We start from the raw sequence: 18,378 nt of genomic DNA, 5'->3' as shown, positions 1-18,378 counted from the left end.
GGCATTTTTCGTAAAATTATGAAAAACATTAAGTTAAACGGCACCAGCCGCATTGAATAAATGCTATGTTTCTGCATACACGAGGTCTTTTGAGGTTTTCCGTGGAAAAACAAACCTCGTTAACATTTTCAAAAACCTCCCTTTCAGACGATAATTTGGAAGCAAACCATGCATAACACAGTATTTCCTTAAAAATTGGCACTGATAATTGGTTATGCAGTATCGAGTGTATTTTAATAGCGTCTTCCAAGAAGCAATTTCTCGCTCTTTCGATTAAATATGAACAATTTTAAAGACACGAACAAACATACATTTTCAGTATCACTTTATGTGTTTGGTCGTTTACTAGTCAATAGTTATGAATATTGTATTATTTGTGATAATAAAAATTAGTAGACTGCCAAATAACATTGTAAATTTAATAAAAGTTCATCCAATTACACGTATTTTTCTCATTATATCAATTGTAATATAAATAGTAAAGAAAATGACTATGTTGAAAATAAAAAAACCTGATGAACGGAACTCGATCCAGCAATTACGGGGCTTGAACGCCAACAACTTTTTTTAAAATTTCATTTTATTCTATATTGTTCGTTGAATTTGTTCAGGGCGGACGTCCGATGACACCCCTTCAGTTTGTTCGTTGATCCGTTCGCTGTTGCCATCATGGAGGCAGCATTTTTGGAATACTAGCAGAAGCAGTTGTGCCCCCAGGAGCAGCAACAAAAGCTCCAGCAGGAGCAGACGTAGAAGCTACTCAAACAGAATACAGAATTGCTCCTCTGTCACACCTTGCTGATAGCAGCCAGGCCCTGGCACAAAAGCTTTCTTCCCACCCACCCGCAATGCCATTCATTGGCTTCGATAAGTCTACAAAAAGGAGGGAGAATTACCTGCACTAGTTCTTGCTGCACTGTCAGTTGAAGCTTGTCATCAATCCAGTTGATAAGACTGGCTTGTTATTGTCCAGCAGTGTGGGATTGTATGAAATTACCGTATTTACTCGAATTTAAGCCGCACTCGAATCTAAGCCGCACCTGAAAAATGAGACTCGAAATCGAGGAAAAAAAATTTTCCCGAATCTAAGCCGCACCTGAAATCTGAGACTCGAAATTCAAGGGGAGAGAAAAGTTTTAGGCCGCACTTCCAAATCGAAACAAAGTTGGTCCATTGTAATATGAGACACAATTTAGGTTGAATGAATGACGATACAGCTGTAGTAGTTTGGTTCGAGTCGTAAGCTTAGCAGTTAAGCTTTACCAGATAGCCGTTGTTATGCGTCAGGCGCTCCGTCCGTATTTATACGGGTTCCCTTCCTTTTTCACGTGCTTCGTCTGGTTTGAATTGATTGCTTATTTTTCTTTGATCTGACAAGTGCAATTCTCTTTGTTGTAGGTGTTTCCGTCACTCAAAGCTGAAAATGCGGTATTGTACTGTGTCATGCATTGTTTGTCGCATTCTGAAAATGAGGGTTTACGGCCTGTCGCCGCTCGCGGCATGGCTTGCTTTTGTGCACGCTACCGCCGCTTACAATTTTTTTAAAAAAAAAAAAAAAAAAAAAAAAAAAAAAAAAAAAAAAAAGAGAGAGAGAGGAATCGTCTCATTAGCGAAACAATGGCAAGAGACTGCTATTCGTTGCTACTTACACTGCTGCTTTCTTTGATAATGATCAACAAGAACCAAATAATAGACTGCGTATGATAGAAGATGTTCTGAACGAGAATTTAGCGAAAAATTTTTCCGTTTGAAAATCTTTGCAGACGCCTCTTTAGTACATTACATTATGCACAGAAATTAGAGTCATCTTAGATTTAAAAATCTAGTCAATTGCCGTGCTTCATTTCTGACTGTATCACTATTAGGCATAAGAATAATACGAATATAAACATGAGATGGTATGTATATTCTTCCGCGTCTGCTGTTGTCTCACTCTAGTTTCGTAGTTTATTAGGCGGGCAGAATTTAAATGAGATAGCAGCAAACACGAAAGAATACATCGCAAAATGTTTATATTCGTATTATTCTTATGGTGAAGAGAATACTGCATGTGATTCCTATTAGCAACCATTTCTTCTCACAGTTAGGAAAAAATTCAGAAAGCAGAGCTGGCCATATTGACAAATATCCCAAACAGTCTTGCCAGTCGGATTTTCGTAGTACATTGAAATGCTGCTACGTTCGAAGAGGAACAATACGGAATTTGTATTTACTTCGTTGGATAATGTATGAAAATGCAGTGGTCGAAACTCGGGGCGGAGAAAAAAAAGCTCGTCTTCCACCTTTTTTTTTTTTTTAATTTATGTACTGACGCAGAGGTTTTGGTGCTAGTATTTGTCTTTGTGCCTGCGAAGCATGCCCGCGTAGCGCTACATATATTCGACGACAGAAGTTAGTTGTGGCGGCACCTACCAACATTTTTCAGAACTTCCGCTTACTTTGCAATCGATTCTAAGCCGCAGGCAGTTTTTTTGGATTACAAAAACCGGAAAAAAAGTGCGGCTTAGATTCGAGAAAATACGGTATGCAGAATCTGATGCCTTCTACCAACCCAGAGAAACTTAAGTTTAAGGATCTTTGTCAGTTGCTCAAGCAGTATTTTAGTCATCAAACCCATTGGATGGTGACACAGCTACAGATTAATTAGCACAGCAAGTGCCCAGGATAGTCACATGTGGTGTGGATCACCAACCTGCTGAGCCTCTTGCACAAGTGTCAGTTGGAGTGTCCCAAATAAGCTACTTCGTATGCGGACTCAATAATTAGGGATGTGATCATCCTGTTGCCAACCGACCCGGGGGGTCCAAAATAGGGCATTTTTCTTATCCGAACATTCTTTATGAGAAGTTGCTAAGATAGTGAAATCACATGAAGTTACAGCAGCAAGTGTCATAGTTTTCAGACAATTGACTGTTGTCAAAGTTAGACGTGCTTGGTAAGTGGCCCCTAGTGCCCATGAGGTGGGTCAGGCGCCCTTGCTTTATTCTGAGTAACCATGTGTTGACACCATTGACAATTCAAGTGCAATGACATCATGGCACCCACCATTTCTTGTTCCAGGCCTGTCACTGCCATTTCTCAACCTGTCAGAGGCAGCAGTCACATTACGTAACTTCTTTTCTGCAACTGCTGCAGAGTTTTTTAATTGGATGTGGCCCTGAACAGTATAACCACACTGTGAATGACCAATATTTCCAAACTGTCACCAAAGGCCATATATCCCACCTAATTGCAGAGCATGCTGCACAATATAATGTGTTTCACTTTTATGGCTGCTTCACAACTCATACCACCTGAATGGTCTGTTGTGACTCCACTACAATCACACCATTTTTTAGATTAATGAAGGTGTCAGTTGGAGTGCAACATTTTTTTCATTATTATAACCCCCCCCCCCCTCCCCCTCCCCTTTCCGTGCCTCAATCTCTACTGAACCTGGCCCTCCACCTCATTGCCTGTTGTCACCTCATTCCATCTTTCTGCCCATCGTCAACCTCATCCCTCTTCGCACCACTTACTACTGCAATTCACCTGAATCTCCCTTTAGTAACATCTTTCTCATACTCTGGACCCCTCTTCTTTTTAGCAGTTCACCATGTTCTCCTTGCATAGGTGCCAATCACCTCCACTTGTTGCTACCTGTTCCACATCCTAAGAGTCTTTTCCAAACTCCTTTTGCTGCTCCATTTCTCCATTTTCTTTTCACCCTATGCCCCTTCCATGTCTCCATCAACCATTCCGGCCAAGTTTGTTACACACTACTGTTGAGCTGCTGTGCAGGAAGACAACAGCAGCTATGTATGTGTCTATGATTGCACACATTTGTCTGTGTGGGGCAAAGCGGGGATGAGTGCAAGCTCTCTAAAAGTGCTGTCTGGACACTTGAAAAATTATAAACAGTTATTAAAATGTAGGAACACCATAACAGGCAAAATTAATACAGCTTTTGGATCAGCTTTTCCCCACAGTAGACCTGTTGTTAGCAAGAAAATGGATGCATTCAACACACACATTTTTTTAATTTCGTACCATTATCATGGATTAATGGACGAAAATAGCACAAGATTTTCTTCTCTAAAATTGACACAAAATCTTCAGTAATTTATAGGTCAAGCTGTTGGATGGACAGGGGACATTTTGAAAGTTATCCATGCGGCTATGAATTCATACCTGAATAGAATCAACAGTTTGATTAGGGTCATTTCTGCCATAAAGACTGCATCAGTCCTAGGAAGAAACATCTGAACCATAGTCTGCACACAGTTTCTTAATGTATCTGAAGAGTTCTTGACCGCAATTTGTTCTCGTTATGTTAAGTATAAGACTGATAGAATTGATAAACTCTGACCCGTACCTTCACATAATATACTGGTGTGGTACACAGTTCTCTCAAGTTACATGAGCCATCACCACCTGTGTTACTGTTATTTTCAAAACACCTCACATGCCACTGTCTTTGATACACTTCTCCAATTAACAGTACTTCAATTGTATCCTCTTGCTGAAACTAAGGGAGAAATTGCATTTTGCCTCACCTACATATGAGGGTGGTTTGAAAAGTTCTCCGAATCACCATGAGAAGTCAGTGCTAGTGCAACAAGTTGTTGACGTGATATTCATTGGTCTGTTGCCTGTAAACAAGTGCCACATCAGTGCTCTTGGAAAAGAGCTGTGGCAGTGACATGGCTCTGTTGTTGTTCCCGCATAGTGATTCGCGAAGGTGGAGAAAATCGAGATTTGAGCAGTGATTAAGTACTTTGTACAGAAAGGTATGAAAGTAAAGGACATTGATGCTGATTTCCAGAATACACTGGGGGCTCTGCTCCTTCATATTCAACTGTTGCCAAGTGGACAAATGAATTTAAATTTGTTCGGGAGAGCTTAGATGATGATCCACGCAGTGGTCGGGCAAGATGTGTCACCAGTCCAGAAATCATTGCAAAATGGACAAAATGGTCATGGAGGATCGCTGATTGAACGTCTTTGAAATTGCTCACGCTTGCCAGATGTCATCTGAAAGGGTATATCACATTTTAACTGAAGAATTAGAAATGGAAAAATTATCTGCAAGATGGGTGCCACGACTCTTGACACTGTATCAAATATGCATAGAATGGAGATTTCAAAACAATGTTTGGCCCATTTTAGGAGAAATGAACAAGATTTTTTGCATCGGTTTGTGACCACTAATGAAACTTGGGTGCACTACTGTACCCCACATATAAAACAACAGTCAAAGCAGTGGAAACATGCTGATTCTCTGCCACCAAAGAAAGCAAAAACAATTCCTTCAGTGGGAAAAGTCGTGGCATCAGTGTTCTGGGATGTGGAGGGGATTCTGTTTGTAGATTATCTCCCCACTGGGCAAACAAGTCCTGGAGAATACTGTGCTAACCTCCTGGACAAATTGCAACAAAAGATACGTGAAAAAAGGCCAGGCTTAACAAGGAAGTAAGTCATCTTCCATCAAGGCAATGCATGCCTGCACACATTTGCCATCACCATGGCAAAATTACGCGAACTAAGGTATGAATTGTTGCCACACCAACCTTGTTGACCTGGTATGGCTCTCTCAGACCTCCACCTCTTCCCAAAACTGAAAATTTTTCTTGGTGGACAAAAAGTTTCAGTGATGTAAGTACTTTTTTTCTAGTATTGGTTAAAAACAGTCTTGGTTGCAATTTTAGTTTTTTTTATTTCTCAACTACACGTTCCGCCTTATTTAGGCATCTTCAGGTTGATCGTAATTTGGTATTTCTTAGAATGATCCTTTAGACAGTGTAGCCAAAGGGCATCGTTGAATACATCAGGCCAACATCGCCTTCATTAAACTCAATAAAAACTTTTCTAGATGGATGTGAGTTTAAAGAAGGCAATGTTGGCCTGATGTATTCGACGATGCCCTTTGGCTACACTGTCTAAAGTATCGTTATAAGAAGTACCAAATTAAGATCAACCTGAAGATGCCTAAATAAGGCAAAACGCATTGTTGAAAAATAAAAAAACTAAAATTGCAACCAAGACTGTTTTTAACGATTACTGTTAAGAACTGGTTTGCTGTATGCCACATATGGATTGGAAGAACTTTTTTCCTGTTCTGTTCTGAGAACTTTTCAAACCACCCTGGTAAAATATAGAAACATGATTTAAACATATCATAACACACAATTTTCAAATGATTTGATTTTTGTTAGAGGAGACATGTTGAATTTTACAATGAAACATTATTAATAAGAGTAATATGGAAATTGTGTATACATTACTGTGATACCACACAGTACTCACATAGTTTTCAAGACTACAGAATACGTCTACATCTACGATAAAATTCAGTTTGCTTCCACATCTGTTCCTATTGTCTGCAAACATTTTATTTATTTGAGTACAGTGCAAATAGTTTTCTACTGCTTTCTGGGGAAAGAGTTATCATCTGTGCAATAGAGGTCGACTCATGATGGCAGCTGTTACAGGGAGCATCCATTCTGGAAGACAGAAGGTGACAGTCTCAGTGTATGTACAGTACTAGTAAACTATGCCAATACAGCTACATTTGTATTACTTTATCAGAATCATGTCATCCTTCGAAACTGGTCATCAGACAAGACACTCTCTGAAATGTACTCTGGTGCCAAGGTCCTCCAGACCTGTAGGTGATATTCATTGACAGAAAGTCAGTGTATTTTTCACTGAATTCATTGCATTTAACACCTTTTTTGTTGTTTGGTTTTCACATGCATACATACTCCATCAGCCATTATTTCGTGTATGGTGAAGGGATCATGATATAAGTATTATTTGTCATTTCCTGTTCCATTTGTGGATGAGTTGCAGAATGAACAACTTTCTGTGACCTCATCTTGTTGACTTCTTTGTGTGGTATCTGTGCGATACATGTGTAACAGAGAGCAGTACACTCTTACAATACTTGGTGAAGAGGGGTCTTCAGTATTGTAAGTAGTCCTGCTGCTGAAATGTGTGCAATAGGAGTTTGCCAGTATTTTTGTAACTTTTTGAAGCAGTTACATAGACCCATTACAAATTCCGTATAATTTACTTATTTTTTTATTTTTTATTTATGAGGCATTCTGACTCACGTCATCCACACTGTCAGTGTGCCCTTCAGGTGTGAATACTGCTCAGATTTCCTGTACAGTATGTCAGTCATTATGTAACAAAATTGTACCTGAAATCCTTTCAGTGAACAACAGCCTCAGACTAAGTGTATTAGTGTGACTTCTCCATCTAGTGTATTCTAATATATTTGAATGATATTTTCGTTGCACGTAATTTATCAACAGTATTACAATTTAAAAGTAAACTTTTTATTCGCGTTACATTACATTTACTAATATCACCTGAGTGTCCCTGTAATTCGAGGTCTGTCTACTTTAACGTTAAAACTGGTTTCACACAAGATATGAGAGCAACATTTTTGTCATAGTGATTTAGACTGCATAAAAGGCATTTCCTATGAAACAGTTCTTGTGTTAATGCTGATCAGCAAAGGCCACAGTTTCGAGTACCTGAGCGATTTCATGCAATCTGTTGTATGTGGAGCAGTCATATCCATGTACCAGCTGCTATATTACGTAGCTTATAACTCCTGGTTGTGATCCAGTGTGACTAATGGTATGTTGTTTGGTGATATTATGTTACCATAAACTATTAATATTACATAGTTGCTAGCTGATGGTTGTAAGCCAGTATATCATGATTTTGAGAGAATGACTAATAGCATGTGATGTAATGTTTAGTTGCCATAAACTGTTTGAATTGTAAATTCAGTATATTGAAGAGTATATGAAAATATTAATGAAAAGAAATGTTTAATACTCATTTAAATAAATGCATATAATAAGAGATAGAGAGAAAATTATTCGTGATACTTTACTTAAGAAAGCAGCAGTATGGGGCTGGATGGGGATGAAGGTATTTGCAAAAGTCATTCCAAGAAGATTTGACTCAAAGCATATATGGTGAAAGAATAAATGTTGCATAGATTCTTAAATATCATATTTAGTTCATGTTACAAAAAAGGGTAGCTGAATGTTTTCTCTGTTGCAACAACCCCAAAATCAACCTACAGGCTGTAGCAAACTTAACTAAGACTGCATGAAGCTTACAGAAAAAAATATTGCTCCAGTAATACAAGGATGTAAGACACACTGTCTACCTTAATAGTTCAGAATAATGTGGTAAACTGACTAGTGAGCTGGTTGTTACCTGTTGTTTCACAAAGATCACTTCCCTGTGCCCACACTATCTTGTAGTGCACCACTCTTAATAACCTATTCCACTTCTCATTTTTCAGTTCTGACCTCGATTATGATTAATTCATTGTAACCATCGTGGTGTGACCATACAATCCTTTGCATAACTCTCACCAGCTGAGTTCCTAGAGAAGAATATAAATTAGAGAGTGGAAGTATTATCTAGTTATGTCTTCAAGCAGTGTTGTTACTTCGTGACATTCATCAAGTAATGGCTACTAAGGTGCTTCACACAGCAATATTATATCACTGAGGTTGAGGTTGTATGTGGTTGGAACAAAACATTAATGCCAGAGGTCTTTGGACTTGTACTATTTCAGAACTAGGTAGCTCTGCACTCAAGAAAATCTCAATAGACACTATGCCTTGTGCCTTTTATTACTTATTTTACCTCCAAGTGCTACTTCTCTGTGTGTTAGTCATATTATTCCAAATGTAAAGTATCTAATCTCATCATATTTCTCTTTAATTACCAGCACCTGGCAGATGCAGCTCTGCTCTATGAGAAAGGGCAGTTTTTTGAGAAAGCAGCGTTAACATACATTCGACTGAAAAATTGGTTTAAAGTTGGTGAGCTGCTCTCATACATCTCATCTCCAAAAATACATATTCAGTATGCTAAGGTATGTAAGTAGTTTGTCATTGATTGTTCAGTATACAAGCTACTGTAAAGATACTAGCTGATAATTGTAAGAAAGTAATTTATTTTATGATTTTTGAGTAAAGTCTCAGTTGCAAGTAAAAACAGAAAAATGATTTGGGTCTGATATTTATACTTATTTCTCCAGAAACTGAGAAAATATTTTCACTATAATTTTCTGAGTTTTAGTTATAGAATAAAAAAAATACCATGTGAAGAAAACATGCTTTAATTTTTAATTCAAAATGTGTGTTTGTAAACTGTGTGTATGTTACTAATGTTCGTCCCTTTTTTTTTTAAGAAATTTAACTCTATTTGAACTTATAATAATAGGAGAAAATCACTTGGTCCAGTCACAGTTCTTTTAGTGACTAGACTGCCAAATGTAGTGGTTTTAGTGTCTTTCTGTGGCTTCTGTGAATTACATTTTTATATGGAACTATGGTAAAATCCTCCACAGGTAATTTTCCAAATTACTGTTGTTTTGCACACTTCTTGCAGGTACGAAAAAATATGGAGCAAGAGAGAGAATATTGTCTTCAGGCTTTCATGGCCATTCCCATTTACCAGATTGTTATTGTTGTGTCACAAAGTTGGCTTCCTGATAGTTGTTTGTGTTACTTGTGTACTGTGGCTGAATAGTTACTCAGTTTTTCAACCCATAACTCTGGCAGCCTGTAGTCATCATCTTTATTGCAATTACTTTCATTGTTAGGGTTCTAAATTGCTTCTCAGACTTTTGATCTATAAATGTTACAGTATTTGTTTATCACAGAGTACAGAAAGCTACAAGAAGTAATTTCTATAGTGTGACAATCATGACAATAATATTTTGGTAAACATTCCCCCTCTCTCATTATGTCAGTTATTGACAGTATGTTAAACTTTAGTATTTCTTTCTTAGTGTTTTTCCATTGCTTGTTCACTACCTGGTATCATGTCCCATCCAGTGACAGTGGCCCACCGTAGTAGCCCGAAGAGTTTTACCCAATAAATCCAGTTCTTTGGAACAAGCTGTGACCTCCTCCTAGTGTCTCCTGGTGCCTTAGCTGGTGAAAGCTGTTGAAAACAGATATAATATTCACTTATAAAAGGATGTTTTCCCGCTCTTGAGTTATTGGCTAAAATTCTTCAGGTTACTATGACAGCCCCTTCTCCTGTCATTCACTCATTTTGAGGAGTCCATAGAAGGGTGGACGAACTACTGTGCTGGCTCATGCTGAACTGCTAGGTGTAACATCAATCTCAATGATAAGGCCACCTTGTTGTTGTCCAGCTGTGCATGGTTATATGGTGGTTGCAAAGATGAAGCCCTCCAGTCAACTCAAAAAACTTAACTTTGAGGAACTCTGTCAGTTGCTGACACAGTTTTTTGGACATCAAACCCTTGTGGTGGTAGCATGCTTGCAGTTTCATTAGCAACACAAGCAGACCACACAAATAAATAGTTTGACAAGGCACCATCTCTATTTGCCACCAATCAGTTGCAATAGTGAAGATCCTGTGTTGCCTGTGCACAAAACCTGGCTGCTCCGTCAATTCAGTTTTCCACTTGGACAGTCCTGGAGCACCCTTGGGACAGATGCACATTGACTTTGCAGGCTCCTTTTCAGCAAGCATATGGTTGTTCGTAGTTGATGTGTTAGTCGAATTTCCCATATGTTGCCATATTGTCTTCACAATCTTGATAGCTACTATTTGTGTGTTGTCTGTCATTTGTGCCATTATGACTCCCCTTCAGGCCCATGTAATTGATAATGGTTAGCAATTTATCTCATGTGAGTTTGAAGATTTTTGCATTTGCAACAATATCCAGCATCTGACTACCACACTGTTTAATCTGCTTCTAGCACTGAGATGGAGCACTTAACTTGAATGTTCAAGACCCAGGTGAAGTAGTCCATATTTTGCCCTTGTCCTGTGTCTAGTATTTCTTGCCATGTATCAGGCAATGCCAATTAGTGGCTACAGTGTGGCAGAAGGTTTGCATGGGTGTCAACTGTGAGGTCCTTAGAGTTTCTTGCACCCTGTACCATTGCGACCTGCTATGGTTTCCCCATGGGGCTGCCGTTTGGGCCTGGTATTTTGGCCGGTAGCCTTAATGACTACCAGCTGTGCTAGTGGGCTACAAAGACAGTACTTTGCCAATCAAGGGCAGATGGCCCATCATTCCAATCAGTTACGTCCATTACCTGTTGTCCCCATGATGTCGCTGTCTCCGTTGGGCAACATGGTCAGTTGTGGCACTTTGCTGATAGGAGGCTCCCAATTGCAGCTGCAAGTGCAACCACCGACCCACTGCTGGTTCCACCAAACCCTCTGCCATCCAGATTTCACTTACAGAATGAGGTGACAATAACTATCACTCCAACACCTCCAGTTACGGAGCCCTGGTCTTGGAACAGGCACCCCCCCCCCCCCCCCCCCTTTCCTCACTTACCCACTGATGAGACCTTGCCCCAGCTGATGCAAGCAGTACAGCCATTACATCAGTCTCCACAGTCTTCTACCACTCTGGAAGTATCAGCTACATCGACACTACTTCAGGGACAGATCCAGAGCCAGAGAACCTAACACCTTCTCTCATTTTGCAGAGGAGGTTGTGGCACATTCCTGGCCATTTTTGGCACAAAATGCCATTTTCATTGGGTAGGTATTTAGTATCCCCACCAGGGGGAGGGGCAGATATGGGAGCAGATGAGCGGGTGTAGGTCTTGCAGCAGGGCAGTGTGACAAGCTGTCATGGTTAGCGTGCACGAAACATTGTATGGGCAGCACCACTGACTCAGGGGTATACAGGGTGGAGAAAAATTGTGTCACAAAATTTTAACCCTGGATAACTGATGCCAGTAAGAACCAAAGTTATTAATGTTTTGTTGGTCGACAAAGCACAATTTTTAAACTACGGAAACTTTGCACTACATGCTCCAATTGGCCGCGGGATTGCTCTGTTGCTGAATGCTCTGGACAACACATGACCACGAATGCTTTAGTCTGCTGTAGCTCATGATGTATCCAAGGTGGCCCGCATGCTTGGTGGTATTGCGCCAGCCTTCTACTCTGAGGGCAAATCCATTGGGGTCCCGACACATCCATTTTAGTTTCATGATCAGACTTACCAGAAACAAACCCATCAACAGCTGTTAGTTCCTGTACAGAAAGCCTTTTACAAATTGTGCTCGCCTTTAAAAGGGCCTTTTTTGTAGCTAGGACTTAAAGCAGGTGCTTGAACTGGCGACCCACTGATGCGACACAAGCTTGGTAACATTGAATGGTGTTTTGCTGAACTCTTTCAAAGATTCCTGGCATTGCCCTGATGTGGTTGGTGGCATGTTGAATGTGATCCATTAATTCCTCTTCATTTCTAGGTGGTTCGCATCCGGTTGGGTGAATGAGAACCTTGAAGATTCCCGACAAGAAAAAGTCCGGTGGCGTGGGTCTAGTGATCGCGAGGGCCATGTCCTATGAACACCTCTGCCAATCACCCAGCTGTTGAGGGGTTCATTTAAATATTCAAACACAGCACGACTGTTATGTGCAGGCACCCCATGATGATGTAACCACATGCATAGCCGTATGTCCAGAGGAACGTCTTCCAACAGGCTGGGTAGATTTTCTTGCAAAAAGGGAAGGTAATTTGCCCCAGTAAGTTGAGAAGGTAGATGGACTGGTGCAATCAGATGACCACCCACAATGCCTGCCCAAATGTTGAGCGAAAATAGTTCCTGGTGTCCATGGGTGTATGTGATGTGAGGATTTCCCCCTTGCCCAATAATGAATGTTTCAATTGTTGTAAAGGCCATCCCACTCGAAGGTGCACTCATTGGTTAACAACACAATGGTGGGGAAGTTGGGATCTCGTGCAATATGTCGCAGAAACCACCAGCAAAACCCTAACCTATGTTCATAGTCCGCCACAGGATTTAGGTCTTGGACAACAGGGTGGAAACTAAATGGATGGTGGCTGTCGTCCCTCAAAACCTCCCAAACTAACTGATAAGTGACCCTCATATCATGTCCAACTGCTCAAGTACTTGTAGGTGCTTCCTCGAAGCACTCAAGAACAGCCTCTTCAAATGCAACATCCGTTTGTGCTTGAGGTATTCGAGCTTCACCATGATATCCCACTAATGAGCTTGTTACGCCAAGTTACCGGTCAATTCCTATAAACGTTTGTGGGTGTGGTAGGCGTCTTGCTGAGTACCGTTCCTCATACAACCGTTGAGCTTTGTGCACATTACTGTCAGCTAGTCCATAAATAAAAACCATATCTCATCGTTCTTCAGATGAGTACTGTGCCACCATGCCTACTGTATGACTAAGTTGCAGGTGACATGAGTGTGCTCCGAAGCGAAGCTTATGTGTGAATGCCTCTGACGTTAGGTGGAGACAAACAGCAAGACCTGTTCGGCACATGTGCGTATCACATTGGGGCGGCAATGTGGCGAGGAACGTTTGTATGTGTGAACAGACAACCATAGCGCTGCCCGTCAACTGATGAACGGCAAGAGGGCAATCTCACAGCCAATCGGAGCATGTGGCACCGTAGTTTAATAATGGTGCATTGTCGACCTACACAACTTTAGTAATTTTGGTTCCTACTGGCATCAGCTATCCAGGGCTAAAATTTTGTGACTCAGTTTTCCTCCTCCCTGTATGTATTGGTGGCAATAGACTGGACCATCAATTCTTAAATTGACACCAACTGCCTCGGACATATCCCTTGTTTTTTGCCATATTCTGTTTACCATGTGCTTAGTTTGTTCAGTTACTCATGCTGGGCACATTGTGTTTTCCTCCATGCTCACCTCTACGTAGTTTTTGGACTCTGTGCTCCTACCTAAATAGCTATGTGGAGAGAGTTACATGTTTTATGAGAGCAAATTTAGAGAACTGGTATTTGGGGCTGACTGCAGAACGATTCTACTGCCACCAACAGACATTTTGCATGAAGACCCTGAAGATAAGATTAGAAAGATTAGGGCTCATAGGGGTCATACAGACAGTCATTCTTCCCTCACTCTATTTGTGAATGGAACAGGGAAGTGAATGTCCAGTAGTGGTACAGGGTGTCCCCTGCCATGCACCGTATGGTGGATTTCGAAGTATATGTGTAGCTGTATATATATAATTTGTTTTTGGCAGTGTGTTGAATCCTAATCCTTCCTTCCTTCCTTAATATATTTCCATGGTGTGTTAATATTATTATTTTACTTGCATAGTAACAACAGATTATTTTCATCATGACTTTTAACACTAGTTTGAAGCATAATACCCTCGTTTGTGGTTAATTGAATGTTCATAAGATTGAGAGATTGGAACAGATTTCAACTGTCAATTTTATCTTTTAGAGCCTTCATTTTAGATTTGATATTAACTTCCATCTCAAAATATTGTTGCAAGACTCCTAACAACTGTGCTGTTGTGTACTTTAATCTCACAAGCCTCTCCCTGCTCCTCAACATTGAGAATGGAGGCGATGCTCTACTTTCTCAATCGTATGTTTATTTTCATACTGATTTCTCTTTCAAAAATGGTTGGTCACGTGTAGTTTCACATCTCTAATGTGAAAAGATTCAAGTGAAGGCAACATGGAGGAGGATAAGTGACTTAAATGTGAGCTAGAGAAAGAGAGAGAGAGAGAGAGAGAGAGAGAAAGAGAAAGAGACTTAGTTTCAGATCCTATACAGGGACTGTAAACTACTTGTCTGCAGCTCTGTCTTTCTCCAGCTCCTGAAGAGCTTGTCAATGCTTTTGAAAGTTAATATAGTTGTCTACCTTCTGCCACCTTCCACAGTCTGAGCACTTGTTGGGATGCCTGTTTATTTTTAAATGCTGTTTGTAATCTTCATTTTGTTTTATGGACATGCTTTAGTTCTGTAGTTTCAGCTTGATTATGCCCCAGAGTATGCATTCCATAATGTCATTAGTGATCAAGAAGCACAATATTAGCATATTCTTTTTGTGACAGCAGTTTTGTTCAACTGCACATTTTATGAGAAATATTTATAGCATTTCATATAACCCTTTCTCTCCTGCTTCAGGCGAAGGAAGCAGACGGCAGCTACCGTGAGGCTGTAGCTGCATATGAGGCAGCACGAGACTTTGACAATGTCATCCGTGTTAACCTCGATTATCTGAATAATCCTGAGGATGCAGTCGACATTGTAAGAAAAACAAAGAGCTTAGAGGGCGCTAAGATGGTGGCCAAGTGAGTCAGAAACTTAAAATTGCACTCATAAACAATTAATATTTTAGTCCAAATCCAGGAAGGAATAATAACAGTATGAAAAGTATAATTGCTGATCACCACTGAGCAGTGATCGTGGCTGGAGTCTATAGTCCAGTGCACTCAGTTTTCTTTATAGTGAGTTGATAAGTATTATTATACATAGAGCGATAATTTTTTATAGCTGAGTCTTAATATATTGTTGATGTATTCATGGTCATATTTCGCTCTTCTACATCAAGAACTGATATTGATTTACTCAGTAATTAATTTGGAGATTTATGTTTTTGTGAATCAAAGAGTTAGGTGACCAGTATCTAGTATCTGCCTGAAATGAGTATATTCATATGACAGTAACAGTAATTAAGAATTGCATATGAAACTGAAAGAAAGCACATGAACGTAATTTAATCACACACACAGTAACCTGGTATTGTAATGTTCATATATGTTACTGGCCAAACCCGATTTTAGGATGAACTAGTTTCGCCTTGGTCAAACTTGTTCATCCTGTTACCAGTAGGATAAAACAGTTTAGCCTAGGTCAAATTGGTTTATCCTAATTAGAATTTACATGCTTTAGGATCAACTGGTATGTCCTAGTCTGAACTAATTTTGCCTAGTCAGAATGTATGTCGCTGTCTGTACGAACGGGGAATGCCTGAATCATCTCTGGCTCACCCCTTGCGCCTCTCAACTGCTCTTCACTCGTACTGTTCTTTGTTTTGAACAGTATTTTGCATCAACAAGTGCATGTGTTAAGTTGGTGGTTGCGTTTAAAAGATTTTCTTATAATCCTGGTATAATTATTGTGAGGCATTTCATCAAGGATGAGCCTTCATGTAGTAGACAAGTCAATCAAAAGCTATGGAGAGAACAGTTTCTGGAGGAAATTTTGCAGAGTGAAAACAACAAGTCTTCTCATTATAATGTATTATCAGTAGATGAATATGCGGATTTGGTTAAACAGGTAGAAGATGCAGAAAAGTTGGAAAAAAGAACATCGTTACAAAAAAAAAGATTAGTTAATAAATAACTATAATGAATCATATTTACTATTTTATTTCTATTCCTTTATTCGGTTTACTTTGAAAAGCTTATAGAAGATACAAACTAGGTGAAATTAGTTCGGACTAGGATGTACCAGTTTATCCTAAAGTATGTAAATTATAACTAGGATAAACCGATTTGACTTAGGCTAAACTGTTTTATCCTATCGATAACAGCCATTGAGGATTAGCCAATATTCATACATTGGGCATTTGCATGCAACATCATACAAAAATATGTGCTTATGTTTGTCAGCCGGCTATGAGCCAAAAAACAGTGTGGAAGAGATCAACATGTAATGGCAGCCCATATATAAACTTAAAGATAATAATAATAATATGTTATGAGTAGTTTGTAAAATATTTAACAGCAAATCTGATTAGGCATGGACATTTGACATTTTTAGTTGGTAAATCCTAGTGTGAAAATCAGTATGTGATTATATCAGCACAGATGTGCATTACGCCTCAAAAATTGTACTGTGAGAATGAAAGAGTACGATGTTTTCCATTTGACTTTTTAATCCCTGTCAGACTGAAGAGGTGTATGTACATTTGCTGCAATGAGAACCTCTGAACCAGAAACTTTTTACATCTTTTAAGCAGTTATTTTACAAAGAGAGAGAGAGAGAGAGAGAGAGAGAGAGAGAATCCTATTGAGACAGATAAAATAAAAACTAAGTGAAAGGCATGTAGTTACTGAAGGGAATAAAAGATTGGAAGCAACACAGCTCGAGAGACAGAAGCTACAGGAAATGAGTCAGTAGGGTCATTAGCTGCTTGCTTGAAATGTGGGAAAATGTAAGTTAATGAAAGTGAACAGGGGGAAAAAATCCTGTAATGTTCAGATACATTGTTGGTACTGTGCTGCTCGACACAGTCACGTTGATTAAATATCTAGCATAACATTGCAAAGCAACACGAGATAGAACGTCGGCTGAAGGGAAGGCAAATGGTCAGCTTTGGTTCACTGAGTAAATTATAGGGAAGTGCAGCTCATCTGTAAAGTAGGCCACATTCTTGAGTAGAGCATGAATATTTGGACTCCCTTCCAGGTTAGAGTAAAAGAAACCATCAAATCAGTTCAGAGGCAAGGTGCTACATTTGTTACTAGGCAATACAGTCAGCACATGAGTGTTACAGAAATTATACACCATGTAAATGAATACTCAAATGAGAATCCGTGGAGGAAGATGTTCTTTCTGCAAAACACTGTTGAGAAAGTTTGGAGAACTGGCATTTGCAACAGACTACATAACAATTGTTTGTCCTTTGTAGGAAGTAATCTTCCCGTTGCAGTGTTTGTGTACACTTCATGGATTGGTCAGCTTAAAAACTTGTTTCATTCCATGCATTCCTAGTTTACTTCTGATAAAGTTTTCACTTGTATAAAATCAGTGAAAATGGGCACAGCCACTGTTGAATAAAACACATCTGGAGAAGTTTATGTTTCCAGCCATTACTTTGTGCTTAACCACCAGTGTGCCATTTATTATAGCAAACTGAGACAAAACTCCCATTTTTTGATAAATCTGTAATTGGTGGCATATGATAATATTATTTAATTGGTGGTGGTGGTGGTGGTGGCGGTGGCGGCGGCGGCAGTAGTAGTAGTAGTAGTAGTAGTAGTAGTAGTAGTAGTTGTTGTTGTTGTTTTATTATTCATCCTTGGATCACTTTTACAAGACTTTGCAGCAGCAAGTTCAAGTACAAAGCCACCTATTAGACACTTTGCCCCAATAATCATGTAATCCAATGTGGTACCTGCTTGGTCATATTTGTAATTTAGAATCTACTTGGTCGTATTTGTGATTTTGAATCAATCTTGCATTGTGATAAGTTCACATCGATCTGAAAATAAAAATAAAAAATCTGTTGTATACAGGTCTCTTATTGGCATTTGGACATAGTCTGCAATGTGTAATTCCACGTGTGATATCGCAATATTTATGCATGAGGATGACTTAAGAATGTCCTAAGGATGCATTAAAATAGTGAAGCTGTGAAGGCTTTTTGATGTGAGAAATTGTGACATTACTATATCTACAACATCTACAAAGAACTAGTATTAAGGTTTTTTACCCTCTTTTTCATCAGCACTCTTCAATTGCAAAAGAATAAAGGATTTAGTAAAGAAATCTTTTATGAAATACAGAAAAATTTATACACCATGTAAATGAATAAAACATT

General features: G+C 39.3%; 1 protein-coding gene across 1 annotated transcript in view; it reads left to right on the top strand.

Annotated features, from left to right (window-relative positions):
- LOC126473900 (WD repeat-containing protein 19) overlaps positions 1-18,378 on the top strand; it is a 301,274-nt gene that overhangs the window by 225,299 nt on the left and 57,597 nt on the right. The window contains exons 17-18 of the mRNA XM_050101244.1: positions 8,747-8,893; positions 14,955-15,121. Coding sequence (XP_049957201.1) covers positions 8,747-8,893; positions 14,955-15,121 — 314 coding nt within the window. The remainder of the gene's footprint in view (positions 1-8,746; positions 8,894-14,954; positions 15,122-18,378) is intronic.

Source organism: Schistocerca serialis, chromosome 4 (genome assembly GCF_023864345.2).
Source record: "Schistocerca serialis cubense isolate TAMUIC-IGC-003099 chromosome 4, iqSchSeri2.2, whole genome shotgun sequence".
Classification (NCBI taxonomy): domain Eukaryota; kingdom Metazoa; phylum Arthropoda; class Insecta; order Orthoptera; family Acrididae; genus Schistocerca; species Schistocerca serialis.
Note: the sequence above shows the minus strand (reverse complement) of the source record. Positions and strands in the feature narration are given on the sequence as shown.